Below are 11,624 nucleotides of genomic sequence, written 5' to 3'. Positions count from 1 at the left end.
CTCCTCTTACTGTCTGTGTCTCTGAGAAATAGGAGGAGGAGAGAAGGCAAAGATTGACAAGACCTCAGTTACATTCATACTCTTATTAACTGCTTCTGATGCTTTGAAATATTTTCAATTTTGGCTGACAAAATTATTCCTTTTGAAATTCTGATAATTCTACTTATATATTAATATAAGAAATTGCCCTAGAAATCAGACCCTTGAGAAATTGGCATGTGTACAGGGTCTACCGGTCCCTAGCATAGCCTGCTTTCTGTGGGCACTGGGCTCTGGAGTTCAAGACAGGGTTCTGTTGTAAATGTTAGAAACACAGACCAGTATATTTGTGTTTCCACAACACCAGAATTTAAGAAATCACAATAAGTTCACAGGGTGCTGAGGTTTTTGTTGGTAGCAGTTTTCAAGTGCTCCCACCTTCCTTGCTAGTCCTGGCCAAGGCAAGCAGACATCTTTTATTCCAGTTGTAATTACTACTGTTACTCTTAGAGCACATATGGGAAAGCACAGAGTATCTATATGTGTATAGTACTATACACATGCGTATACATACATAACTGTATATGTGTATATGTAGGTTACAGTGTGGCTACAAAGGGTTAAAGGCAGGAGCGGCAGGAAGCTAACAGAGATTCGAATAGTCTGGGTCACTGTCTGTCACCTGAGGAGCTGAGGTCTCAGCAGAGGCTTCTGCGGCTGCTGCCCTGCTGTGCCCTGCTGGTTTGCCTGCCCATTGGTGGGGTTAGGCTGAGGAGTCAGTGTGCAGCTGCTGTGGAGGCCCTAAAAGTGAAGGTGAGGACCAGAGCTGGGTGGATGGATGGACGGACGGTAGGATTAGCATACTGCTTCAGTATCAGGGACTTAACTAAGTTAAAGACCCTCAGACAGGTGGACCATGAGAGTCAGAGGGGACGTTACCATGCACCATCCTCTTTGTGGGGTCCAGGGGAAGGAGTTGTGCCCTTTCCTCAGTCTGATAGGTCCAGTAAGCTCTCAGGCCTGGCTCTCCTGGTGTGATTTTCATTCGCCATCTGCTCCCACAGCCCCCTTTTACCGCAGTAAGATGGTGTTCTGTTTCTAGAAGTGAGGCATTCATCAGGCTGTGTTGCACGGGGGCGGGGGGGGGTACTCCTGGACAGGTGGCACATTTGTGTGTTTACCGAGGTGTACAGTCTGTGAGGGCAAGGCAGTTCTGAACCGGTGTGGCGCACAGGCCCAGGCACAGCCCGAGTGCTGCAGGCTGCTATCCTCAGCAACGGGCAGTGCTGACTTAGGAGGAGCGTGTCTGGCTGGCTTGCCCTGCTCGCTTGCCCCTGAACTGCGGAATTAGCCTTGTAGGGTTACCCTTTCTCTCCCGACCAGATCAATTGCAGGCCCCTTGAGCACTGGATTTCTAGAGGACTGGAATGTGTGGCTAGCAAAAGCTGCAAGGGGGTGTCCTTTTTTTTTTTTTTTTTTTTTTTTTTTTAATCATGAAGCTTTGCTGTGTTTACACATTAAACTATGATACTGTGATTTCCCCCTTCCTTTTTCAGCTTCTTGTTGGATCTGAAGATTTTGACATCCGTGTTTTTAAAGAAGATGAGATTGTGGCAGAAATGACAGAGACAGAGGTAGGAAGTGCTCTGCAGAGCGGTGACCTGAGATTAGCCTAGGGAGTGCTGAGCATCTCCTCACAGTTTGGGGTGCAGAGAGGTGACCTTGGAGGGTGTGGGGCAGCCGTGCACTCAGAGGCACCATACAGGAGACTGCTGGGCACCACCTCACAGCCCAGGGTCTTTAGGAGAAAACCTACTCATATTGTTTTTATTATCATTGTTGTTAGTGGAGACAGGTTCTGACTGGGCAGTTCTGGCTGGCCTAGAATTCATAGGTAGACGAGGTTGGTCTCAAACTCACAGGTATCTGTGTGTTGCCCTGCTCCATCTTTTTTGTTTTTTGTTTTTCTGAGATAGTCTCACGTAGGCCTGACCTTTCCGTCTCTTGAATGTTGGGATTACAGGTGTGTACTGCCATGCCTGGCTCAGGTTTATTTTCATGTAAAATTACAGTTATGGACAGAGAAGTGAAGGTGAGGACTGAGTGCAAAAAGTTGAATCTCTGAAGAGGGCAGGGGCACCCAGGTCATGAGCACGTGCTTATGGGAGCATTTCTGTGATGGGCCATTGGAATTTTGTCGTTTGTTTTGTCTTCTCAGACAAGGTCTCATTCTGTAATAGCTAAGGCTGGCCTCAAACTCACTGGGTGGCCCATGCTGACTCTGAATTCATAGCGATTCTCCTGACTTGGCCTCCCAAGTATTGAGATTACAGATTTGCAATGGAAGTTTTGGTTTCTTTAAAAATCAGTTATGTTATACAAATATATTTTTGTATATATGTGTGTGTGTATATGTGTGTGTGTGTGTATTATCCCAAATTGTTTTAATCCCAACTGTAGGATTTTAGTTTGGGCTTTAGTTTGTCCACAGTTGATAATTGCAAAACAACAACAAAAAAACCCAACCAACCAAAACCAAAACAAAAAATGAATGCAACTGTAGATTGGAGTCTCTGTGCCTGATTTTCCTAGATTAAAAAAAATATATGTATATGGGTGTTTTGCCTTCGTGTAAGTGTGTGAAGTATATGCTTGCCTGGTGCCTGCACAGGCCAGAAGAGGGTGTTGGATCACCTGGAACTTGAGGTATAGATGGTTGTGAGCCACCATGTAGGTGCTGGGAATCGAACTTGGGTCCTCTGGAAGAGAGTCTAGTGCTCTTAACCATTGGGCCATCTCTCCAGCACATTAGATTCTTAAAGAGATTTCTAGCCTTCCCCAAAGGACCACACACACACACACACACACACACACAACAAACAAACAAACAAATAAATAACAGCTTGAGTGTCACTGGCCTGCCAGGGTGGGCCCTCTTTCATCCCAATTTGTAGTGAATCTTTTCCTGTTTGGTGGGAACTATTTGAGAGAGTGGGATTTCTGGCTTTGTCATTATTAGACGTGATGATAGAGTTCTTTGAAGTACATTTTTCTAAGTCCTAGAAGAGGAGAGTGGAGCATGGGATAGAGCCAAGGATCAGCATGGATTTGTTGCTTCTCTAATCCACAAAGTGAGGAGAAAGGAGTGGACCATGGAGACTTTCTCTAAGGACCTGGTGTCTTACTTAGTGTTTTTATTGCTGTGATGAGGCACTGTGATCAAACGCATTTGGCCATTTCCTGAGTCACAGTTCACAGAGGAAAGCCATGGCAAGAGCTCAAAGAGGGCAGGGACCTGGCTGCAGGAGCTGAGGCAGAGGCCCTGAGTGCTGCTTACTGGCTTCTTCTCCATGGCTTGCTCAGCCTGATTTCTTATAGAACCCAGGACTACCGGCAGCTCTGTGAGCCCAACCCCTGCTTCCATGTATGAATGTTGGTGGCTCCATGTTATGAGGGTCTGGTGTGAGTACTCGCAGCTGTTCTGATTTCAAGGTGGCAATGGCTGCTCATGCCTGGAGGGCTGAGGTCCTCCATACAGGCCTGTGGTTTTACAAGGCTGCATGTGAGGTTGAGCTGAACCTTACTAAATAACTAACTGTCTTCTGTGTTGTTTTGCAGATAGTCACCTCTCTGTGTCCAATGTACAACAGTCGGTTTGGTTATGCCCTTTCCAACGGCACAGTTGGGGTTTATGACAAAACAGCCCGATACTGGAGAATTAAAGTTAGTACAGTTCAGCCTCCCCTTTCTGGCAGAACATACTTCTGACACTGAGAGGTTCCTTTACTAATTATTGGAATTCTTTTTCAGTCTAAAAACCATGCCATGAGCATTCATGCTTTTGACATTAATTCTGATGGAGTGTGTGAGCTGATAACTGGCTGGTCTAATGGAAAGGTAAGTCTGAGTCAGGAAATGTTTGTGTAACTCAAGGTAACATCTGTTTATGATTCTGGCTGCACTACTAAGCCTGGGCCAGTCTTTCTGGGTTATTTCTTCCTGCTACAAGGCGGATGTGTCCTCTCAGCCTTGTAAACCACATTTGGGAGAAAATCTCCAGAGAGTTGTTCTCAGTCTCTTCTTTTAAGGCATGGCAGTCCATCTATCAGGTTGATTGTAGGTGTAGACAAGTGAAAAAAAAAATCTAATAATGAGATGATGATAGCTCTTCTGTAGAATTAACAGGAAGAATCCCGTTGGGATACTGATTTCCCACCTATAACTTCAAAGTAAAATCCCTTTGCTTTCTTTCCTCTTAAACTTCAGGATTTCTTAGCATTTGGGCAAGTCAAGGTAGTCTTGGCAGCTTCCAGATCTCCATGGATACCATTTGTACTAACTTCCTTCTCTGTCAATATTGGATTGCTTGGGACGACAGCTAATTCCTCCTTTTCTTCTGGGCTCTTCTTTACCTTTAGCCAACACCTCTGCCTTCCTTTGATGCCACTTAAAAAGCAGATGCTAAAAAGTTAGATTGGCTCTTCCTCATCTGCTTGGTTTTGCCCTTGACATGGGTATTAAACATTGTAAGGGAAGAATGTGTGTCATCATTACTTATTAAGGATTTCAAAGTTCGTACACTGATTATTTGTTCAGTTAGGCTGTGGTTACAGATATCATCACCTGGGTAATTGTAAGCAGGGGGCTTTAATCCCATTGTTCTGGGGTGGCTGGGAACTTTAACATCAAGGTGCAGTGGACTTGGTGTCTGGAAGGGCTGCTTTCTTGTTGTCCTTGTCTTTTCACTGTGACCTCACAGAGCAGGAGGGACCGAGGGATCTCCCAGGGTAGGAAGTATTTTTTTAAATATTAATTATTTTTCTGTTTTGGGATATGGCCCTGTTATAATGCCCAAGCTTGCCTAGGGAACTGTACAGCCCACGCTACCTTCAAACCCACCTCTCAACTGTGAGGTTCTAGGTGTGCACCCCACACCTGGCTTGGGGGGCACCTAATATGTGCGCTGACCCCATACATTAGGGCACCTTCCAATGGTACTATACTATCATCTTGTGGGTACAGCTACAACGTACACATTTCAGGGAGAAGCAAACATTCAGATCCTTGAAGATCACATTCTTGGAGAACAGAAATTATTAGTTGAGTCAAGAATTTGGAATTAAAAGCCAGGCTCAGTGGTGCACACCTGTGATCCCAGCACTGTGGGAAGCAGAGGAAGGCAGATCTCTGAGTTCGAGGCCAGCCTGGTCTACAAAGCGAGTCCAGGACAGCCAAGGCTACACAGAGAAACCCTGTCTCGGGGGGAAAAAATGGAATTACTACCAAGAGCTAGGCATGGTGATGTATACTTACAATTCTTGCACTTAGGAGGTAGACAAAGGCAGATGTTAAATTCAAGGTCAGCCTGGGCTACAGAATGAGATTATCTCACAAAGCCAGGAAAAGATACCTTTGGATGCCTGGACCTCCAGTTTTATAGTAAAGGTTTTCAAGCTGAGGACTTCTGTTTCCTAATCTGTTCGGGAGTGTAGAGAAGTCAGGAAAGTTATGCAGTTATTTGTACTTGACAGAAATAGCAAAGAAGGAAAATGACAGATCGGACTGCATAAATGCTGTTAACCCATTAGCTTTGTCGGCGTCTGTTGCTTACAAATTGGAGGGCCACCTATTCCTTCCTTTTTGGATAAGCCAAAGTGAGAGTGTTCCAGAAATAAACTTACAGTCCCGCCCGGTTAGCAAAGGAGCAGCCTTGTTTGCCAAACGCAGAAGCGCAGCGTAGAGCTACGTATAGGCTTCTCGGGGAAGAAGCAGGTTCCACTCAGCCGCAGTCACAGGGTGGGGTCAGTGTATGAGAGCTCTGGTGAAGCTCATGTCTCTGTCAGCCGTGGTGGTCATAATCTTGGGGTGGACATGATGTCGTCAGATATAACTTGGTTGAGTTATTGACCAGGATGTGCTTCTCCCGAGAAGGGGTAGGCTGGGAGCTTTGTATTTAGGTTGTAAAATTTTGCCCAGAAGGATATTTCTGAAGAGAGTGGCTAGCATTGCCTGCCTGGCCAGAGTTTCTGTAGTGGGCCTTCGCTTAACACCTGTGTCCTTGCCTGCACCAGTCGCTTCAAGGGAATGCCCTTCAGTATTGTTCTTGAGGTGTCTTTGCAGCTATCAGCCACATGTTTCTGGGAAGAGTCCTGGGATGGTTTTTCTGAGGAGAGGATGAAGTTATTAGAAAAGGTTGTATAGTTGCTGTGCATGGTGGCATACACTTTTAATCCCAGCACTGGAAGGCAGAGGTAGGATGGTCTCTGTGAGTTCAAGGCCAGCCTGATGTACTTAGACAGGTCCAGGACAGCGAGAGCCACGGTGAGGCTGTTTCAAAAGAAAAGAAAAAATAAATAAAGAAGAGGTTACTATGTGGTAGAAGACTGGGATAATTTGGTAGTGTTTAAATGTTAGGTATAAATATATTTTAAACGTGTATAAATCATAATGATACTGCTGAAAAGAAATTGCATGGGGGGTGGCAAGTGTGCCATGGTACATGTATGGAGATCAGCTTCTTGATTGCTGGAGTTAGACATAACCCGATTTACAGAGCTGGTGTTTCTTGTACACCTCCGTGTGTGTTTAAACCACCTTACTGTGTTAACAGTTTCAGGATTCTGTATGCGCTGTGAGGTATGGGTACTGCTTTCACTCTGGTTCTGGTCATTGACCTCCGTATGAAACCATGAACAGAAAGTTAAAAAAATTAACTGAGATCGCAGGACTGGTGTGTGGCAGGGTCTAGGCAGATGGCTGTGGAGCATATTCCATTTGTCCCATGCTGTTTGTGCATCATGAGCCGCCACTCAGCAGACCCAGTTCTTCACAAGGGACACTGGGAAGGGTGACTTGTATTGAAAAAGAGGGAAGGACACATATTTTGAGGACATTGAGATTTCTTTGGCCCCAGCAGCCATAGACATCTAAGAGAAGCCCTAGGCTCCATGATGTACTCTTGAAGAAAAACTAAATGATTGTGTGTGCGTGCGCACATGCTTGTGCTCACGTGAATGACAGGCCTTATATAGTCCAGGCTGCCCTCAAACATATATGTTGCTGAGGATGACCCCGCACCAATCCCCCCTCCACCAGTGCCAGGATTATAGGTATGTGTCACACCTAGCTGGACTAAATAACACTTTTTTGAGATGGGGGTCTATGTAGCCCTGGCTGTCCTGGAATCTTTATGTAGACCAGGGTAGCCTCAGCTTACAGAGATCCTCCTGCCTCTAGGGTGCTGGGATTAAATCATGCACCATTACACCTGGCTTTGGACTAAGTAACTTTTAAAGCTCGATATCTTAAAAATGTTGTTGCTGTTGTTTCTAAACTGTCACTTAAGTGACTTTTATGCTCTTGTTTCATCTTCAGGTTGATGCCCGAAGTGACCGGACTGGAGAGGTCATATTTAAAGACAATTTCTCTTCTGCTGTTGCTGGTGTGGTAGAGGGAGATTACCGGATGGATGGCCATGTACAGTTAATCTGCTGCTCGGTGGACGGGGAAAGTAAATTGAGATAAGAACAATCCTTGAAAAGTCAAAATTTCAGTTTGTTTGGGTTAAAAATGCCTGAAAATAAATTCTGCAGTATTTTACTAAGCTTTTCTGACAAAATCGCCTAGGTCTAGAAGATGAGAAGAGGGACTTTTTGTTTGTCTGGACAGGTCGTTGATGGTGTAAAGTAGAAGTGGCTGTGCTCAGGTTCTTGTCCTCTGTTCAGTCCGAGGCTACCTGCCAGGCACTGCTGAGATGAAGGGGAGCCTCCTGGACACGAGTGTGGAGCAGGACCTGATCCGAGAGCTGAGTCAGAAAAAGCAGAACCTGCTGCTGGAACTCCGGAACTATGAGGAGAACAAGGTGGACTCCACGGAGGGGTGGGGCTAAAGTGGGACTGTCCACGGCACTCCTTGAGGGTGGGAGGGCACCGGGGTCAGTGTTGGCCGGGGGCGGGCCCTCCTCACATCCCAGGGTGCACATTGCTTCAGCCTTTTGGCCACTGCTAGAACGAAGAGGCATGAATGCTGGGCATGGTGGCATACAATGTAATCGCAGTGCTCAGAGGCCAAGAGGAGGCCTCCAAGTTCTAGCCTGGATGACATAGCCAGAGCTTGTCTCAGAAAAAGGAGAGAGAAGGGCTGGAGAGACAGCTTAGCAGTAAAGAGTGTGCACTGTTCTTGCAGAGGACACAGTTTGGATCCCAGCACCCACATCGGCGGCTCACAGCTGCCTGTGACTTCAGGAGACTCTGTACCCTCTCTTGACCCACCAGGCATGGCACTCACACATGCACAGCCTCCCATTGCCCCGCACATGCTCAACTAACTAACAACAAATATAAAAGGATTCTAAAAGGATAGATAGAGATGAGAAAGACAGATGGACAGACGGACAGACACAAGCATTTGTAAAGGGCATGATGATGAGGTGCAGTGGACCATAGATGGGGACAAAGCTGAGTAGCCATTATTTAACTTGGACTTTAGTTCCCTGAGTGACTAAGCTGAAGTTAGGCGCTGTCTTGCAGGCAGAACAGAGCAGTCCCCCGACTGAGGCCGATGGGCAGAAGGGCATAATCCCAGCCAACACCAAGCTGCACACTGCCCTCTCCGTCAGCCTGGGCAGCGATGTGCAAGATGCACATGCGGAACTACGCATTTCCACTTCCAATGGTAAGCACGGCATACAGCTGGTCCTGGCAGGTGCCTGTGCTGTCTTGGAGTAGTTCCTAAAGTGTCGTGTTCCTCTCCTTACAGAGACCATCATCCGAGCAGTGCTAATTTTTGCCGAGGGAATTTTTGTGGGTGAAAGCCATGTGGTCCACCCCAGCATTCACAACCTTTCCAGCTCCATCTGTGTCCCAATTACACCTCCCAAAGATGTCCCTGTAGATCTGCACTTGAAGGCCTTCGTGGGTTCCAGAAGCAGGTGACCCTTCCCCCACAGGCCATTCCCATAGAGACAAGGGAAAGATGGGCTGGTTTGCCGTTACAGTTGCCCTCTGTCAGACCCAAGAAGCCACTGAGGGAGCTGCTCACCAGTCAGGGTTTTCCCAGGACCTTTTATTTTCCTAATTTGAATGCTTTTCAAAGAAAAAAGAGGTATAGACATTTAAGATGGTTATTTTCAATTTTTAATCAGATGATCTCAAGGACACAAAAACTTTAAGAGTATGCTTGCGCTTTTGGTGAAGCTCAGTGGTTAGGACTCAGGCTTAGCATGTGCCCTCCCCCCACCCCCAGATTTGAACCTCAGCAGCACACAGGGAGGAACAAGTGGGTAATGATTTAAATGTAGTTCACTAACACACTGAAGGGTGGGAGAAATTTCTCTGAGGTGCAGACATGATGCTCGAGGGAAAACTTCTCTACACATGTTAAAGGTAAAGGTCTTTTCAGGCTGGGCATGGTAGTGCAAGCTTATGATCCCATCTCTCAGACTGCAGCACGAGATCAGAAATTCCAGGCCAGTCTGGACTACAAGAGGGTTCAAGGCCACACCAAGCAACTTAGTGAGACCCTGCTTCATAAAAACAACAAAATCTGCTCAGTAAAAGTCAAAGGCTTTTTGTATTCCTCCAGGGTGTTGTGAGGCCCCGGTGCGTGTGAGTGTGTATGTGGAGTGTGTATGTGTATGTTGTGAGTAGACAACTTACATTGCTTCTAAATCTCAAACCCATTCACAGCTGCAGAACTTTAACCCTCACTTCCCCCCCACCCCCCACCCCGGGTTTCTTCAGTGTAACCCTTAGATAGCACGTGATGGGGATCTAGCAGTGAGTTTACTTTCTGGGTCCTCACTTTGAAACTGCACCGAGCCAGGCATGGTGGTGCATGTAATCTTGGGAGGCAGAGGCAAGAGGACCAGGAGTTGAAGGCCAGCCTGGGCTACATGAGACCCTGTCTTAAAAAAGCTGGGGGTGGAGAGTGCTGATTAACACTGTACCAAGCCCTTCTCTTGTGTTCATTGGTTGGTTGTAGCACCCAGTTCCATGTATTTGAGCTGACAAGACAGCTTCCCCGATTCACTATGTATGCACTGACAAGCCCAGACACGACTAGTGAGCCTGTCAGTTACGTGAACTTCACCATCGCGGAGCGGGCACAGAGGGTGAGTAGTGCGTTCTTCCAGGTCATAGTTTGCATTTTAGATGTCCTTTACATGTCACTCTGTGTCATGCTTGTGGCAGTAAACATTATGAACTATATAGTGCAGAGTTTGCTTAGAAACTTTTAAGCTTCACTTACTTTATTACTAATGTGTGTGCGTGTAAGATTGTATGTTACATGTGCATGCCATGGTGTGAGTGTGAGGGTCAGGGCACATTTGGCAGTCGGTCGTCTCCTTCTTCCAAGGGTTCTAGGAATCAAACCTGTCATCAGGCTGCAGGGTTCACTGACTGAATCATCTTGCTGGCTCTGGCTAGTGACTTACAATGAAATATACCAGCTTTAAGTGTGGTGCCATAGGCCTGTCTGCAAGTCCAGAACTTCAGAGGTATGAGGGTCATGAGTTTGAGAACAGCCTGGGCTACTTCACAAATTCCAGGCCACCCTGGGCTACAGAGTGAGACCCTATCTCAAAAAGTACAATAAAACAGAACTCATTTTTTTTTTTTTTCTCTCTTGTGTAGATGTGGCTGTCCTGGACTCTCTTTGTAGACCAGGCTGGCCTTGAGCTCACAGTGATCCACCTGCCTCTGCCTCCCGAGTGAGTGCTGGGATTAAAGCTATACACCACTGCACCTGGCTAGAAATTAATTTCTTAATTAATTCTCCCCTTTTCTTTTGTTACGGTATTGCTGTAGTTGTCTTGACAGTGCTTCAAGAGAGGCCAAATGGAAATGTGTAATGTAGCACGGTGCCAGATGCTTGCAAAATGGCTTCATAGAGAAAGGTCTCAATGGGGAAAGATGGAAAAGATAGGATTTGGCGGTCAGGACATTTTAGGTGTTTGTTTGTTTTTAGCTCAAGTACTATTCAGTTAAATTTTTAGTGATTTTGAGGAGTTCCCATCACCAATTTCAGTTTCCCTGTCTATAATGGTAGGCAGTGTTGCCTACTTCGTGAGGAGCACAGGAGACTGCATGACTGGTATAAAGGCTGTGTGAAGCTTGACATCCGTGGCAGTGGGCTGGACCTCTCGTTGAGCTTCAGAGCTCGTCTTCCTTCTTATTAATACAGTGCCTGCTTGTCTTCTGTCAAACCCTGAGCCCATATCTTTCCCCATACTTCCTTCGGAGGTACAGGAGGGAAACCCGCAGGGCAGAGGACACATGGGAAAGAACTGTGGGAGATAGAGGTGGAGACAGCTGCATCACAGCGTGAGGATGAGAAAGGCCACCATTAGGCAAAAGAGCCCCATGGCCTCTGAGAGGGCAGAGCCCAGAATCCCACAGCTGTGGCTTTATAGCCAGTGATGAGGCTCCCCACACAGTCCCAATCCCAGCCCCAGAGCCAGCCACTCAGCCCTGGCAGCCAGCCCCGGTGAAGCTGGCTGCTGTGCTGATATCCTTGCAATGCTGCTGGCATGGAAGCTCATCTAGGACAAGTCAGTTCAGATGTGGGACTTCTGACCCAGGGTTCTCAGCAGTTGGTGTCTCTGGTTGGTGATTCTACACAGCTACAGATCGTGGTTGGCTTCT

The 11,624-nt window shown here is 46.7% G+C and overlaps 1 protein-coding gene across 1 annotated transcript in view; it reads left to right on the top strand.

Moving 5' to 3' along the window:
- Bbs2 (Bardet-Biedl syndrome 2) overlaps nt 1-11,624 on the top strand; it is a 34,626-nt gene that overhangs the window by 14,174 nt on the left and 8,828 nt on the right. The window contains exons 5-12 of the mRNA XM_055620862.1: nt 1,536-1,613; nt 3,598-3,702; nt 3,790-3,876; nt 7,354-7,489; nt 7,704-7,840; nt 8,508-8,652; nt 8,737-8,908; nt 9,961-10,090. Of these exons, the coding sequence (XP_055476837.1) occupies nt 1,536-1,613; nt 3,598-3,702; nt 3,790-3,876; nt 7,354-7,489; nt 7,704-7,840; nt 8,508-8,652; nt 8,737-8,908; nt 9,961-10,090 (990 nt within the window). The remainder of the gene's footprint in view (nt 1-1,535; nt 1,614-3,597; nt 3,703-3,789; nt 3,877-7,353; nt 7,490-7,703; nt 7,841-8,507; nt 8,653-8,736; nt 8,909-9,960; nt 10,091-11,624) is intronic.

This window comes from Psammomys obesus, unplaced genomic scaffold, assembly GCF_907164565.1.
Source record: "Psammomys obesus unplaced genomic scaffold, mPsaObe1.curated_primary_1811, whole genome shotgun sequence".
NCBI lineage: Eukaryota > Metazoa > Chordata > Mammalia > Rodentia > Muridae > Psammomys > Psammomys obesus.
This window is presented reverse-complemented; position numbering and strand designations above follow the sequence as displayed.